Source organism: Barbus barbus (genome assembly GCF_936440315.1).
Source record: "Barbus barbus genome assembly, chromosome: 25".
Taxonomy (NCBI): domain Eukaryota; kingdom Metazoa; phylum Chordata; class Actinopteri; order Cypriniformes; family Cyprinidae; genus Barbus; species Barbus barbus.
In genome coordinates this window covers 23,114,532-23,132,875 of record NC_136753.1, presented here as the reverse complement: position 1 = coordinate 23,132,875, position 18,344 = coordinate 23,114,532, and the positions used below count along the sequence as shown (strand labels likewise).

At 36.1% G+C, this 18,344-nt stretch overlaps 1 protein-coding gene across 2 annotated transcripts in view; it reads left to right on the top strand.

Moving 5' to 3' along the window:
• Positions 1–803: 803 nt before the first annotated feature.
• The window catches only part of frmd4ba (FERM domain containing 4Ba), a 45,328-nt gene continuing 27,787 nt past the window's right edge, over positions 804–18,344 (top strand). Inside the window, exons 1-3 of one of the 2 annotated variants that reach the window (XM_079377181.1) lie at positions 804–1,066; positions 17,944–18,009; positions 18,087–18,181. In XM_079377181.1, the coding sequence (XP_079233307.1) occupies positions 17,944–18,009; positions 18,087–18,181 (161 nt within the window). In that variant the 5' untranslated portion in view covers positions 804–1,066. The remainder of the gene's footprint in view (positions 1,067–17,943; positions 18,010–18,086; positions 18,182–18,344) is intronic. The other variant, XM_079377180.1, reaches the window with a different exon arrangement.

Genomic DNA, 18,344 nt, shown 5'->3' with positions numbered 1-18,344 from the left:
GATTCCTTTAAAACAAAGGATACACTGCCAAGTTGAAATTGTATGTTTACAGTGTTCTTTGGACCCACGAGTCAAATTAATAAAAGTTGTGGTTTACTTTTTCTGATGACACACTAAGACTCTTCAGAAAAATAAAAACAACAACAAAAATCGTAGTGCATAATTAGTTCATGTACATAATTATGATTATTTGCTTTGGTAGATCCCCATTGTTGATACAATTTTTGGTTTAATGATGGAAGATGATCGAACTCAATTTGTACTGAATAATATTTTAATTTTGGGCACATTTTATATCCATAAATGTAAGAGGCTTAAAACAATTGTTTTCTGTTTTTCAAAGGGAATTTTGAATGTAGGCCATTGTAAATCAGTAAGATTGTTCAAATGAAGACTGTTCTAGTTTACTGAAGAAATGTAAACTATTAGAAGACCGGTCCCTATTGTGTAATTCTACTTTTTTCTTTCTTTATCATCTCTCTTCTTGTAGTTTTATTTATTTGTCTTATTTTTCTTATTTTATTTTCATTTTGATTTGTGCTCTGTTCTTTAGATCTTCTTATGATCTTATATTGTATTTTTGTATGTGTATTTTCTTGCAATAAAAAAAGATCCCCATTGTTGCCCAAACTTTTAACTCCATTTACTGACACTATGCGTTCATTTTTAATTTAATTTAATATTTTATATTATTTAATTTTATTTCCAGGCACTGTAGGTTCAGCCCGCGTTCACGTCAATGGCGTTCGTATCACCATGGTAACAGCAGAGGGAAATTCATCTGCTCAGGCTGGACTGACTGTAGGGAGCAGAGAGGGGCGGAGGAGGGGTAGATGAGTGAACCGGCGGACGGGACTCTACCGAAAGAGCCTGTGTCCTCACAAAGCTGGCATGAACTGTATCACCGGCTGCTTGTATTTTGCGCATCGGTTTTCCTTTTGTGTTCATGACTTTGGACGCGAAATCATTGAGACAACAGAGTCATTTTAGCCTCCGGTAACAAAAAAGACAAAAGATTTTCGCAAACCTGGGGGCTTGAACACAACAATACCGACAATAAAGAGAGGTGAGTTCCGCTTGTTATTGAAAGGGCTGCGTGCTCTGCACGTTTTCCCCTTTTTGCGCTTTAGAGATAATGGATATATTATAACAACTTGAGGATAAGAAGTTGAGTTTCTTTGATATACAGAATGTTTGATATACGACGATGTCAGAAACTTCACCTCATGTGCCTACCATGGTCATGTGCCTACCATATTGTGGAATACACATAAACAGCTTATTATTCATTCTCTAGGATAATACAGACAGATATGATTTAAACTTTGCGGAAAGCGTTTCTGGTGGTGAAATACAGGGTGTAATTTAGCCAGGAGCACCTGACTTCTCTTAAATGAGCCTTCAGTGGATGATTGCAATGTAAAAACCATGTTTTCCTTGATGGTAATACTCTTTGTAAAGTTGTAGTTTTTCACAAATATAAAAGCTAAAAGTCTTTTATACCTTGTTCAGATCTTGAACAATGACACTCTAGGGACTACCTGGAGTGAGAACATGTGTGTGCTTGTTTCCTGTTGACACATGTGAAAGCTGTTGATTAGAAACCCAGGACCGGGGAAGACTCCATCAAAAAGCCCATTTCTCCACCGCTTCTGCAGACACTGATTCTGAACTTCCTGCTTCCTGAGAAAGACAAACAATAGGAGACAGGAGCATGTGACATCCTGATAGTCTGTGAGGGAGACGAAGTTCAGTCCAAATTTAAGAAGGATAAGAAATGCTTTCTTTATTTGGGGGGGAGAGGTAATGCTATTCAGCTAAATCTAAAGGCATAAGATGATTGTCTTTTTAAAGGCAAGACATTTTTTTATTATGTGCATGTGGTTCTAAATTTGATTTACGCCGCAAGTGGTTATATTTTAGCTGTTTTTCTGATTAAAGCACATGCACGCCTTCAAACACAGATGCATACTAAAAATTAGGTAGGCATTGTGTTAATTATAATCTGACAGTTCAGTTGCATGCATGCATTAAATGAGGTCAGTTTTCCCAATAAGCTATAGAAAATTCTATATTTGGTACTCGAAGTCATTTGCCAGTCAGGGTGCATTAATGGGTTTGCTTATAGAAACTAGGCTTTTAATGTGCAACTACCAATTTAAAGCAATTTTTTTTTCTCTCTCTCTTGAGGTTTTTAGGGTAAAGTGCTTAATTGAAGCACATTTTAAACACCATCCCCCTTCTCATGAATGCATTTCTGTCTATATGTGTGTTTAGGGCCATTTTGTCTTTCTGCCCATGTCAAATTTCAGTTGCTTTCCATTTAACTCTACATCATGCTGTTATATGATATAGTTGTAAATCCAGTAAGTTCACCATGTGTAACCTGACAACCGGCTCACCTTCCTGTTGCACAACAAAGGAAGACTGACCACAAAAGATAATATTCCATGCCTGCTTATACGCTGAGGGCTGACGCTTCCAGCAGTCTAACTTGAAAGTGTGCACTTTAGGGAAGTGAGTCAGTTTTGGCTCTTGTAGAAGAGTCTTTTTAAATTTCTACACTTGATTCCAGCTGGATTAAGATTTAGGGAGCTGATTGTCAATTTCTCTCTATGGGTCGGCAGTAATCTTTAAGCTTGAAAGTACAAATCAATTCAAAGCTTCTGCATTTAGTGGTGCTGGCAATGCCTCAGAGGGGTATGTGGATTCAGTTCAATTCAATTAAACCAACTCAGTTACAGAGCAAGTGTGACCCAGTGTCATATAATTGATCCCTTATTGCATTAAGGACACTGGTGTCAGTCCAATTTGACTGTGTCCTTAGAAAGGCATGCTGGCAAATACAGCATCAGATGGTTGAGATGTTGAAACGTGCAAAGTACATTGAGATCTCTATATAGTGGGTGAAAGTGTGTTTTGGGTTGTATTTGCCAAGACCAGATGAAACCAGATAATGTTTGCAGATGCTTCTAGTACTCACTGCCAGTTTTATGAGTAAGATTCATATGGAAATCCAAATATCTGACGTAAATTATCCAAATTGTGTCCAAAATTATAGTGGGTCGTTGCATTCATGTGTTTTATAGCTGTTTTGGACTTGTTTTCCATTGTTTTGTCTTTACTTGAGTCTTTCAAATGTCCAGAGGCAGCTCTGAAAAACAAAGGATCCAAATTAGGTTTGGCAGTCCATAAACCTGTCCTCAGGCCTAGTTCTTTATAATATAGATTGCATAATATAATGCTTTTGTCCATTTATCCATCACTTTATAAATCTTTATATAATTATCTTAAGTTAAAAGCTCATAGACCAGCTAAAAAGCTGAATTTTTTTATTATTTGATGCTGTTCTGTTCCAATATTTGAACTTTAGCTTCCATGATGCCCTGCTACTGTTCTCCGGGGAAAACTAAGAATGATCCCCATAGTTATAACTCATTTTCTCTTTTCCACTGGCAGGCATATGTTCAATTACATTCCATCAATGCCCGAATGAGAGCGACTATTAATATCAGTCCACCTAGACACAGAGAGGAAACGCTCATGATAATGGGCCATCCGCTGCTGTCTCTCTTACCACTCCTGGTGTGTGTGTGTGTGTGTTTCCTCTCTCAAGAGAGGCCTTGGTATGGAAACATCCTCACTGAAAAATAGACATGGCCTACAGTCTGGATACAGTGGAAATCAATAGAGCTGTATGGTGCTGCTCCACATATGTGGTAGCGCTGGAGGGGTCATGGCTGATTCTTCAATATTTCTCTTTTATCTCCATGTCTCCTTTTCAAGAGAGATAGATAGATGGATAGAGTGAATACAATGTCTTGTAATATGGTAAATATTACCAGAAAGATGTTTCATAAATAGTGGGTTAGGTTAGTAGCACACATACAGCCCTAAGGCCACAGTGACAATGAACTCCAGGCAGGATGTGGACACAGGTCAGGAGCCCTTTTCATCTAGCAGATGGATAAGGAATTGCTTTTCATATTACAATGAGTGACAATCAAATCCACCACATGCCCTTTGCTTTTTTTAATGATTATTCAGCCTTAAAGAAACATCATTTTTCAGTAACAGATGCTGCATTATTAGTGGTACTTGTTCATTTGAACAAACCCCTAAGCCTTAGTGGACTTCAGTTGTCATTTGCCCCACACTGTTTGTGCTACAGAAATTGTTTATACGTCAAACTGTGTGGTGTTGTTGGGGAGAGGTGTTACATTTCTAAGTTATCTGATTTATGATTTTTCATAAGTATTGGAAGCTGTTTTACGACTTGGCAATTTGTTTATGAATGTGATCTGTATGGAAATGTAAGTAGTTTTTTTGTTTTTTGTTTTTTTTAGAAAAAACATAAATATGAAGGTTCATCCCTAAGCCTAAGCAGCAGTGTGGTGTAACCACATCTTATGAAAATGTATGAATTAGGCTGTGTGAATTAGCCACCAATTTGCGAAAACATAAAATAGTTACAGATTGCCATGAGTGTGTTGGTGAATGATAAAACAAATGAAAATAAATACCCTAGACTTAAATGGATAGTTAACCCAAAAATGAAAATTCTGTCATTAATTACTCACCCTCATGTCATTCTAAACACGTAAGACTTTTGTTCACCTTCGAAACATAAATTAAGATATTTTTGATGAAATCCGAAAGCTTTCTGACCCTCCATAGACAGCAAGGGAACTACCACATTCAAAGCCAAGGAACATAATAAGGACAATTGTTAAAATAGTCCATGTGACCTCAGTGGTTCAACCGCAATTTTATGAAGCTGCAAGAATATGTTAATAATGACTTTATTCAACAATTTCTTCTCTTCCCATCACTCTCTGCCACCATTCACAAGAGTACAATGACGCAGCTCATACAAGACCAAGTCTTATCTAAATGAATGGGGGAATCCTGAAATCTCAAAAACTGCTCGCTGAACTTGCAATTAAATTACATTTATCAAAGTGTACATTTGTAATTGTTGTGTAAATATACATTTGTAAATGCATTCATGCCACCTCTGTGCAGCATTAAACAGTCTGATGAAGACTATGAAGACGCCGAAATGCCACCTCCTTCTATGCCACCTTTTGCAGTGTAAATCTGGCACTATTCAGAACACCTTAGAAAACACTCTAATTTCACATAGCTGACTTTCACACCATTCACAATTTCTTGTCAAAATGTAAAAAAAAAATTCTTTTCAGAACTCTCCTTTGAACTCTCTTTAACTTCTCTGCTACTGAAGATGACCTCTGTGTAGTTAGTAACCTGATATTAAGTACGTTTCCCTGCTTTGGCCTTCAAACTCTGAAATATGGATGACTCAAAGAAAGAGAGAGCTTGTCACTGTAAGCTGACCGTCAGGTATGACTAGCCTTGGGGTGGGGCATAGGCCTTCATAAAGTCTTGTTAAAGGGCAGTGACCTTTTCATGCCATGAATGACCAGCAAGAGGTGACTGAATCGTTACCCAAAGCAGTTAGTAAAGCTTTTCAAAGGCTAATTTCATACATCATCAGCAATTCACAGTCCTTATCTTTTCACTGTGAGAATGGTGGTTCTTTTGTTGATTTTTTTTTTTTTTTTTTAAGATTCTAAGCAAAGCAAAACATCTTGTATGACCGGGTCATTGTGATAAGATTTAGAGAAAAGAGTGCAGGTGGCATGTTGTGATCCACCTTGTCATGTCTGCGAATGACTTGCTCATGCATTGGCTTTCCCTGCTGTGCGCTGTCTTGTTTATTTATGCTGACACATGGCATGTGTCTGTGGGCCATTTACCAGCATGAGAGAGGATAAAGATCTCAGTTAAAGTAATTGAATTGTTCTGTCCTTCTGTTTCCTGTTCATGGACTTAAGGCAAGAATTAATTTCATAGAATTAAGGCAATGTTCAGAAAAGCATCTTATTGTACTATTTCTATAATATATATTATACAGTACAACACTGTACATGGTATGCAAATTTGCATATACTGTTGCTTGTGGATGTGTAATGTTTTATATACCATTTCACATACAACGTTTGGATACTTCCCATTCTGAATAGCCTAAATGAGCACAAATGATCTCATCCACCACATATTCAAGGACTGTGAATTATTAAAAGATCATTTTGCACGTGTTTGGTCAATTCCAATGCCAAATAGTGTTAAATGAGATATAAACAGTTTTACAAGAGGTTGAGTTTGTGTCTGTCTGAAAAAACTAACACATTTCTTTTTAACAACGCTTTGACCTTAGCTTGAACTCAGCCTGTTGTGTTGCAATAAAAAATACTATACATAACTCATCTGTATTTATTAAAACACATATTCTCAAAATATTATTACACCTCTTTAGGCCACAAAAGAGGAAAATTGTCCCTTTAGCATGGCTGAAATTAAGGTGAAATGTCATACTGATTTTGAATGATAAGACAAGAGACAAGGACATAAATGTTTTGAAATGTTAACACAGTGGTAGTTTGCATAATGTATAGTTGAAGATGTGTTGTGAAGTGGGAGGGAACATTCAAAATGAATAAGGACAAGAGACAAGAGAGATGGGATAAGCTAAACACTTCTTATGCTTCAGTAGCCCTAAGATTACAAATTCACAAAAATGCGCATATATAAACATATCAGGGTGAGGATACATTCAGTTATGGACTTCAGAATGTTTTATGTATAGTGTACACATAATTTTCTAAGAATTGTGGCACATACGGAAAATGCAAGAAGTCAGTGCTTCTCCCCAAATAACTTACTGACAGTCCTAAATATAAAAATAATAAAATGTAACGAACCATGTAACCAAATAAAAAAAAAACATTATACATTTTCAGGGTTGTGAATTCATTAAAAAATAAATAAATCCTGCAGGTTTGTGCGATTAATAATTTGAGTGTATCACACTACATGAAGTGGATCAAAAACATAATTATTTAAATCTATTAAAGATGCATCTTAATCGCAGGTTTAAAAAAAACAAACAAAAAAAACATTTCTAGTCCTAAATGTTTTTTAAAAGAGCTGAAAATCATTTTAGGTTGACATCAAAGTCTGTACATCTATTCAAAATATACAGTATTTTGGTGCAAATTCATCTGTCATTTGGAAGCAGCCAAAACCTATGGCTTCATTACAAAGTTTCTTGTCATGGTTTTTGATGAGAGCATGAACAAAACTATGAAAAAAACTGTTTTATGGTGTGAATTTAAAAGATTTAGATTTAGAATCCAAAATAGTCCACTTTTATTTTCAGCGTATGTCATGTTAATAATTTAGCAAATTGTTGGCCCTATTCAGTTCATTTTTACATTTCATTCAGTGCTTGACCAAAAATATTCATCATTCGAATGATGAAAGTCACAAATTAGTTGCATATTACTACGATAGCTTAAAAATGGCTTATTCAGTATTTCTTTATCGCCCTCCTCTCTTTCTTGCCCTCTCACTCACTTTCTTTCTTTGCCATTGTCTGCCCCCCTACAGCTATAGTGAAGCTACGAGAATCCATTCATGGTTTTCATCTCTTGCAAATGATATTTAAACCCAGTGGCCCCGCGTTCTCAATCTACCGTTCTGCAAAGTCCCTGCACCCACAATCCCGTGGGGACCTTATTAGAGGGGGCAGACAGACAGTACGCGCAGAGCGCTGGGCAGAAGCAGCAGTGACCACCTCCCCCGTCTGCTCCGTGGCATCTGTGTTATGCGCACACACACACTCACACCCATCCTTTTTGTCATGGTTCAGAGGTTCCAACATAACCCAGCTCTGTGTGCTATGGCCTACATCAGTCCCAAATCCCAGTCAAACAGACACTTCAATAGGCTCACTGTGACAGCCCAGATACTAAAACCCCACCAGGACACATAAAGCAAAGACTTACTGTAATCTAAACGCCTAAGATTCAATATTCATGAAGTCGTAAAAGCTTATATTTCTTAATCTTCATAAAGATGTCTATTGTTTTGGATTTCTGAATGGATATTAATGTGTTGCTATACAGTTTCTAGGGTTGTCGAGGTGGTGGCTAGGTAGTTGCTCACTAGGCCAAAAGTAAGTCAAAAGTGCCCATGCCAATATTAATATTCATTAGATACACTACCATTCAAAAACACAGTAAAAACAGTAGTATTCTGAAGTATTATTACAATTTAAAATAACTGCTTTAAAAAATTATTTATTCCGGTAATGGCAAATCCGATTTTTTTTTTAGCATCATTACTCCAGTCTTCAGGGTCACATGATCCTTCAGAAGTCCTTCTAATATACTTATTTGGTGCTCAAAAAACATTTCTTACATGAATGTTGAAAACAATATTTTTGTGGAAACAGTAATCATTTTTTACTGAATAAAAAGCTCAAAAGTGCAGCATTTTTTTAAACAAATCTTTTGTAACATTATAAATGTATGTAATGTCATCTTGGTGAATGCTTGTGACCCTACACTTTTGAGCGGTAATGTGTGGCTGGAGTTCCTCTATATCACAAACAACAACTGTACAAACTTTAATACTAAAGCTTATGCTTTATAAACCAAAGATCAGACACCCATGCTTTTTCCCCAAAGCCATTTTAAATTAAAATGTAACAGAGCTGAATTTATTATGTCTGACTGATTTCGATCTCTCTCGGTTATGAAAAGCATTATTATTTTTACAGATTGCGAAAGGGCGGTTTGATATTATAACTCTTTTCATTCACTTCAGAATATTATTGATTTTCCTTCCAGCAATCCACCTGTCAAACCATCTGTAACCCAACAGAGACTTCAGTCAGTCAGGAGGCTGGTCAAACAGCCGTGCGGTGTTGGCTCTGTACAGTAGCTGAATGGTTTGGAAGGCATCCCAGTAATGAAAGGATAATGCAGACACTGCACTTCTCAAAGCATGGTGATGCACACTTCTGGGGCCATCAGCTGTTGATATGCACGTGTGTACTTTGAACCAGCTGCATATACCCATCATGTCTAAGTGTATATGCCCTCTGGATGCATGAAATGCCTTCCCCTTTCAGCCAATTAAATATGCTCATATTGCATTTGGTAATTGATGTCACATTATTGCTATGCTGGGGGACCGCACAGGATGATGAGGATAGCAGTTCTGTGCCGCCCTCCTCTGGGTTCTCAGTGGAAATTAGCTCATTAATACAAATCAGTGTATGACTGTAACCATGGGAGTTTCTCTTGGCAAGAGAAAGATAAAGACTGAAACAAAGAGAAAAAGACAGAGATTTTTTTTAAACCATTTTAGCCAATAAAATGTCTCTGAATCTTGCTGAAAAATTACTCTCCCTCAGGCCTTCCAAGATGTAGATGAGTTTGTTTCTTTATTGGAACAGATTTTGAAAGATTTAGCATTGCATCGCTTTCTCACCAATGGATCCTCTGTAGTGAATGGGTGCCGTCAAAATGAGAGTTTAAACAGCTGATAAGAACATCACAATAATTTGCAAGTAATTTACACAAATCCAGTCCATCAGTTGACATCTTGTGAAGTGAAAAGCTGCATGTTTGTTAGAAACAAATCCATCATTAAGGTGTTTATGGCCAACATACGGGTCTATAATCCATAATAACGCTTCCTCCAATGAAAAAGTCCATCCCCTGTTATTCTCTCACATCACATCAAAAATTGTTTTTGCTTATAAACAGTGCTTGATCCAAGCATATTTCTCTCCTGATTCAGACGAGACGACATTTTGACTGGAGAAAGGATTATTATGGATATCCTATATGGATTTTTTTTTTTGCATCTGTTTGAAGTTAAAAATGATCTTCTTTTTCATTATGATCTTAAGAAAATTCAACCCCCCCCCCCCCCCCCCCCCCCCATCTGGCCCAGACTATGCAAATTTGCTGATGTCACATAACACAACATGCAATTGTCTTGTTTGACAATAGCCATTTAATTACCAGCAGGGTGCCATCAAGCCTCAATGCCATTAAAATGAATAGGATCCCATGTCACTGAGAGCTTGAGTTTATGCACATGACACCGAACAAGTGCCAGTGTGTGAGGTCATCATTCAATGCTGGCCGAAGCTGTAATTGTATCTCCACAGTTTCTGTGGCAATAACGTGTAATGTTTGTAATAAAGCATAACACGCAAACCAAAGCACAACCCATCACTAGCTCCTGGGCATACTTCTCCCAGATGTTTTTGCCTTTTGAACACAACATGTGGAAATTAAATTTGGCATTTGATGTTTTTCCCACACATTGATGTGAAAGTCTTTGTTTTATTTAACAATATGCTTTCTTTTGAGTTTCAGCCTAAATTATGGCTTCAAAAGCTACAGCTGTGTTGACTTTTAAAGGTGCAGGCATTATGTGGACCTTGGTTGCTCTGTGTGTTTGTGAATACAGGCAGTTATATAAGCTCTTGAGTGTAAACCTCGTGCTGTGTGTGTGTTTGTATGTCTTTATGTGTTTGTACTTGCATTCCATATTTACAGCCTGTATTTTGAGCATTTCGTATATGTGCATTTAATGTTTGTTTGTGATTTTGGACTTGTGCTCTCTCTCACACACACAAACACACACACACACACCTGAGAGGTTTAACCAGATACTTTTTGTCAGATGTCCCCAGCGAATTACCTAAGACCTTTCACTGGGAATGACATGCAACTTCGTATTCCTCAGTGTATTCTGTCCTGAGATAAATTTATAATTTAAGTTGCATGTTGATTAAAGAAATTTATAAATTTCTTTAATCAACAAATTATATAACTGGAGATTTTGTCACATTCACGCAAAACAATAAAATATATATTGATGTTTTTCACTGTGAATATATTTGAATTTTGAAGTAGGCCTATTAGCTAATTGATTTTGAATATAAATAATACTTTATCATAAATTGAATTTATAAGTCTGAAATATAAATCTAAAATAAAATAAAATAAAACAACATATTTAAGGATAAGTCAATTAGTCATTATAGAATAGACCTTAAAGGGTGATCAGTACTGCATTGCAAAAATATTTTATGTTTTGTTATATTTGTTTATTTATTTTTAATAAACAAATTTACTATGTGAGGAATAAATGGCCAATGGAGTCATGTGTGGAAAAACAAGAAATCGGTTCTCTTTGTATGGCTTAGTGGTCACTACACAAAAATATTTGAATGTACAATACCTCATTCAGAAACCTATTACAATATGTGAGACTATTGTGAAAAAAATGAAATGCTTCCTATTTTTCATTTATTAATTTTTTTGGTTGAATCTGAATTGTTTTAAGCTTATAGTTTTACACTAAGGTTGAGGGGTAAAGCTCTTACAGATCAATGCTAGACTGCAGTTTGCCCTGTTTCCAACCCCTGTATTTACTCTTACCAATGAGTAAATTCCCAGAATGCACTTAAACCCTTGACTCTTTGCCTCCCAGCATCCAATCAGTGCTTAACATCAATGGCTGCTCCGTGAGGGCACTGTTGAGCACGTATCACAACTTTGTCAGTCATGGTTGGAGGCTTTTTAAACTAATTCTTGTTTAATGCAACAGCTTGTATTTGTTTCGCCTTTTTGCCCATATAAATATTCATGCTCAGAACTGTGGGACTGCAAGAGGTTTGTGTTTACTTTCGCTAGCTTGCATAGTGTCTATAATGCTGTGTATTATATAAAGGCTGTTTTTCATGAGCTACAAAGTGTGTGGTAAAAAGGACAAAGGATCATGTGACACTGACTGGAGTAATGGCTGCTTTGCCATCACAGGAATAAATTAAATTATGTTTTAAAATATATTAAAATAGAAAACAGTTCATTTTTAATATTTTACAATATTAATATTAGAGTTCTTTCAAAACTTTTTTTTTTTTTTTTTTTAATCTTACCGACCCAGAATTTTGAACAGAAGTGTTTCTTTGTTACCAGTTACGTTGAAGCAAATATATGTGTTGTGTGTATTGTCTTGATTAAATATATGTATATTTATATATACATATATAAATATGCACATATGTCTGTGTGCATATCTACAGTAATTTATCACATCGCTTATTGTGTTGTCACAAAAGTGCAGTCTTCCTAGTCCTTTTTTATAGATGCATACAGTCTGTATTGATTGGCCCATTTTTCTTAGTATTTTTAACTATGGAGCTACCACTTAACTGACTTGTTTACTTCTTGTGTTTCTCCATTCTCTCTATGGACTTTGTTTGCATCATTTGAGATTCTGTTTACTTCCTGGAATAAGCAATTTTAGCAAGGGAAATCCTATTTAAGTGTTTGATTAATTTCTAGCTGTATTTCTTTTAGTATTAATAGTCTGTTTGAATCACATCCCATTATTTCTACTGCATTCTTTGTTTTAGAAGATTCAAATCTTACAACTATACCCCAAAATAGAGTCTGAACTCTACCCCAAGATGTGTAATGCAAGACCCCAAACTCATACACAGACAGCAGGAGGAGAAAGAAAAACATCCTTTTGGAACATGAACATCTGACATATTGAATGTAATCTAAAGTAATTTGAAACAGGAAATGATGCCGTGGAAACCTAGAGGTCAAATGGATGATAGATTTAGTTGAGGGCCTCACTGAGAGGATGGAAAATGTCCTATTTTATTCCATTTTGTCCAATGAAGACCCTTACATTGCCTCTATAATTTGCTGTAGAGTTTGGGCGTTAGTCATAACACATCAGCCTCCTATATTGCGTATGTCAAATAAAAGTATGTATTTTTATACATTTTTCCTTTATGGAATATGCCGGGTGGAGAAGTGTGGCATCTGGAGGAAACTACACCCTTAACTGACACAATTTCATACAGAAGCAGCTAACATTTACTTTCTCAATAAGAGCCAAAGATATAAAGTTGGGAGTTTTTATTTTAATCGCTATGACTAACAAAACATTCTCATTTGATTGGTTTTATATAAGTGTCTGTAAAACGTTGGTCACAAAAGACATACGCTTGTGAAAAGCTCAGAGAAACCACAACTTTTGTTTATGAAAAGGGACTGGCACGGCTGGGATAGTCATTGTGTACAATTTGCGTAAATATGTGTGTGTATGTGAGTCTGCACTGCTCACATTCTTTTGTATATGAGTGTGTGCATCACTGAGTATGTCTATGGAGCTTCGGTATAGGCTTGTCTCTGAGTGTGGATTGTTTGTGGCCTGCCCTCTGTCTGTGCGCTCTTCCAAGGGGGAAAGTCTTGGACAGAAGCCTACATACAGAGCCTCAAACCCAGCCAGTGGCATTCCGACCCTGGCTCTTCCAGGCTCCAGTTAGGTTACATCAGCCTCAGAGGGAGCACACAGCTTCCTAGTGTGCCAGACAAGCAGGGATGGCGCTGGGCTTATTTTGTTGTGTAGAGGATCTGCTGGCCTCTGGAAGTCAGTTAGTGTGGACTGTGGCTGAACAGGTGCTGAGGAGATGCTATAGTGATGGGCTTCTTCCCTGTAGGAGGTTCCTGCAGACATGGTGTCATCTGGGAGATGTCTACCAGGTATGAGATGTCTATAAGTTTTGGGGTCATGTGTGTGTGTATGTATATATATATATAAGTGTGTGTGTATGTATATATATATCTAAGTCTCATGAAGCCATGTGACAGCTTACGTGAGGAATTCACCATTCACTTTGAACATAAAACTCCTTTTTTGCGTCATGGAAGATAGAAAAGGATATGGGTTTGGAACAACATGAGGGTGTGTAACTGATGACAGAACTACTCCAGTAGATGTCTGACAAAAACTTGAGTTGAGTTTTATTGAGAGTAGTTCTAGTTTTATTGAGAGTAGTTCTATTAAGTCAAAATATGAATATAAAGTGTTCTTTTGGACTTTGTCATACGGTTGTCAATTAATTTATTTTTCATGAGTGTAAGCGTCATGGTTTCTCCTCTTATTGTTGTGCTGTGGTCTGTCTGATGTCATTGTGTGTAAGGAATGCTGTTCTAATAACCTTAACCTGGATTCAGTAATTCATGACAGCTAATATAATATATACTGTTAAACACTGATGTGGCTTCTTCAGAAGTCAAAACGAACAGATGCTTCGAAATCTGAATTGGTAAACAATCGTGAGCTTTTCTATATTTTAAAGTTGTATGTGAGTTGTATGTAAATCACTTGAAGAACGTGTCTTTGTGGAACCACATTTTTTTTCAAATTCTGTGAAGAGAGATGTTTATTGACCATGTGGACACTGTGTAAAAAAACTAGTAACTAGGTAACTAGTTATGATATAGCTGGGGACTACTTTCAGGCGCTGCATAATATCACTGCGCTCGCTGCACCCATGGTACGGCAGCAAAGTTCCTTGATTATTACGCCGGAACTAGAGTATAGTTCCTAGACATATAGGCCTAGAAAATCGCAACATTTAATTTTCTGTCAGTCTTAGTACACAATGTAACTACAGAAGAGCCAAGCTTTAAATAGGAAAATTATCGAAACTCTTTAGTCATTTTTGAGCGAGATGCTAATGGTCTAATCCGATTCAATGATCTATGCTAAACTAAGCTAAAAGTGCTACCGCCAGAGCCGGAGATCGGCTGAGTGGATTCAAAAACGGTAAAACTCAACTTTTTTAACTCTGGGGGAGTTGTAAAATGAGCCTATTTTTTTTTTAAAAAAAGTGGAGTTTTCCTTTAAATGCAATGCACCCACTGTCGCATAGCAGTTTAGCAACAAGAGCAAAGTGACTGTCAGGTGATGTTCAGATGATGTAGCAAAACCTCATTTGTTAGGACTGCTTTGTATTTACCGTTTAGTTTGTGGACTCATTTAATCACTTCAGAATGGTCATTGCATTCATTTGTTCAATTGACTTGTCCATGGTTGCATTTTATAGGTTTATTTTATATATTATTATTTTCTTCTCTCAAACTAAAATCATTTGTTTACAGGATGCTAACACGGCTCTTTTTATATGGTGAAAGTGAATGGATACCATACTGTGGGCTGTGAAGCTTTACAAATAAAACCATAAAAGAGGTCCATACTATTCCAAGTTTGTTAATGATCATGGTCTGAGCCCATATGATGTGAGAGAAACTGATCAAAATTTAACTAGAAATGTAATTGCCAGTTTTATTTATGTGTTTCTTTAATCAACTTTATTGAGAGTCACTCCACAGTTGAGTGATATTTATACATCCAGACCGATCTTCTCTCCAATTTTTTTATGTAGTTTTAGGACTGGTAGGTCTGAGTCATTTCATCCTTTTGTTTTTCTTGTGACTCACCCTGAAACAGTATTGTTTGTGTAAGATTGGACTTGAAAATCACACTCGCTCCTGACAGAGGCTGAGGGTCTTCAGGTCACAGATGATGTATGTCTGAAAGTAAGAGTTTATTAATGTGTGACAGGTTTGAACTAGTGGTGTTAATAATGGTTTAAGTACTATTTTTTAATTTTTGTTTTTGAAGAGGGAGTATGGGGCTTTGTTTGAACTCCGATTATAATTCAGGGTGAATGATATATATGTCAAGAGCATTATATGTCACATGACCCTCTCAAATTCCCTTCCCCCACTTGCACACATATAGGCTTAATTCACACAAACACAAATATTAAAGTATAAAGTTATACGTTTAAATATTCATTAGAGATCCCAAACTCTACACTAACTTCTTTGTCTACATTGATCTGAGTTAGCAGACTGATATAACAGCCACTCAGTGACTAGTGATGAGCGTATAGTCTGACAACACATAAAACAAGGGAGATCCCTGCATGAGTAAATCTATACTGGACAAGCAGAAATTACATAAGTGGGTGTTTTTTTCAGGGATAAGTGGAGGGCTTTTTAGTGGGGGGCAAGAAAGTCTTGGGGGGCAGGGAATTGATGCCGCATTAAGCTTAAATAATGCTGATGCTGAGTCTAGTGTAAAGCACTTTCAAGAGCATTGTTTTTGGCATGATAAAGTTCAACTCAAAGCCATGAGGCTCGCTGCATTGCTGTTGGAGCAGATTTTCCTAATGTATGGTAATCGTTATTGACTGCTATGCAGTTGATCTAATCAAAATTTAAATATTAAACTAACCAAAACACTGCCTAAGAATCAATTTCAAGTAATGTTCTCCATTTGGAAAAAAACACCAAGAAGTATTGTTATTAGTATGCATGTTCTATCTCATCTTTCAGAACAAGTTTTATTAAAGCATGGCTTTAAACATTCATCGGGCTTGGCTGTAGTCCTGTAAAGGGTTTCTATAGTGACTAATCCAAGCTTAGACAATGGAGCCTGTGTAATTAACAACACCAATAATTCTCTCCATTAAGACGGCTTAAATGCAGGTCCTTGTTTTTTATAGCGACTGGCCCTCTTTTCTCTCTTATTCAGTAGTAAGCTACTTATTATAGCTCTTGTTTGATCACAATTACATTTAAGAAATGTTTACTCTTTTAGAATATCGTACCAAGTATTAATAAAATCTAAAAATAATTTACAAATTATATTATAATATATTATATTAAATTATAAAAAATATGAGTCTCAAGAAAGTTGGTGAATTCGCATGAGAGTGGCTCATTTTGGTTAATTAGTCAACTGTTGTCATTACATGCACACTGGTGGATCTGGTGAAGAGAGATAGTTTGGCTCTCATTAATTAAGTAGAATTCACGCATGCTCCATGTTGAATCTTAAAGCTTATCACCATTTTAATGCATGAAGGAGAAAAGTTAATTGTGTGTGTTAATAATTTTGCAATTGATTTAATGCAGTATTAAAAATAAGATGAGGGTGGATTGATTATAAATAATTATGGTTATATTATCATGATGAAGCTTATTAGGGGGCAGCTTTGAACTGTTAAAAGATTTGCAGTTTGGAATTTCACATGACTATGATTCACTCAGATTATATTGAATTAAATTAAGGCTCAGTCTTGTACATAAAGGGCTTTCAGATGCAGCTGCGCAGCCATTGTGTAAGAAACATGATGTAAACCGTGAAAAATAAATATAAGCGTTGTACTAGACATGGTGAAGAGAACAATGTGTCCTTACAAGTTCAGGTTTACATCAGTTCACATTTTTTTTAGTCTCTCTCTCTCTTTCTCTTTCTCACACACACTCACTCACACTCTCTCTCTCTCTCCCATTCTAAATCAAATGCTTCACCCTAAATAAGTTCATACATAATTAGTACTTTCGTTTAATGAATTTGTAGGATATATAAAAGGCATGTTATGTAAATAATAATAAAATAAGAATTATGTTCATAATTTAGTTTTTCCTCTGACTTTGCTGAGTGCTCCTAAAGTCATCCTTCCAAGACGCTGCCAAGATGACATCTAAATCCAGCTGACTGTACACAGAGATCAGTCTTCCCAATGGGAAAAACAATCCAATTTATTAACTCCGTATCAGAGGACACACTCTCCTCACATCATTAAATTAGTGTTTATAAGTAAAGCAGTAGGTTATGATGATGTCTAAATATGTATTAGAGGTCATGGAGGAGTATGTTCAAAATATTACACATACAGGGTCGATAAAAATGTTTAAAAGTTTGGGGTTGGTATGATTTTTTTATGTTTTTGAAAGAAGTCTCTTTTGCTCACCAGTGACGCTGAATTTTTTTTTTTTCATATATATTTTATAAAATATATATAATACAAAATATTAATTATAAAAATGTGAGTTTTTCCTTTGATGGAAAAGCTGAATTTTCAGGCGCCGTTATTCCAGTCTTGAGTCACATGATCTTTCAGAAATCATTCTAATATTCTGATGTGGTGCTAAAGAAACATTTCGTCGTGCTAATGATGAAAACAGTTGTGCTGTTTATTTAAAATGAAAATATTCTGTAACATTACAAAATGTCACTTTTGATGTAAAAATTAATGCATCTGTGGTGATAAAAGTATTCATTTAAAATCCCAAACTTTTAAACGATATGCGTGTTATTTTAATGAATTAGTTGAATACAAATATTGAATATTTTAAGACTGACTGGATGTGTGTTTGACTTTGACAGATGACGGAGGGCCGGCTGTGTCAGGTGCTTCTGCTAGATGACAGACAGCTGGAACTGCTGGTCCAGGTAAGCTAACTCACCACACTAACTCATAGACAGACAGACAGATAAAAAATAAATAACACCTGCTTTCTCTAATACAGCCAAAACTGTTGTCTCGGGACCTCCTGGATCTGGTTTCATCACATTTTAACCTAAAAGAGAAAGAATACTTTGGAATCTCCTTCACAGATGAGAAGTAAGTTGGTGACGTGATTTGTTGTCATTGCATAGAAAGATGTAGTTATGATTTTTTGAAATCTTGCTTATTGCTTATTAAGCACGTCACCACTTAATACAAAGACGCCCCTGGGTAGATCTTTAATCATATTAATTTATAGTATGTAATCATTAGCCAGACA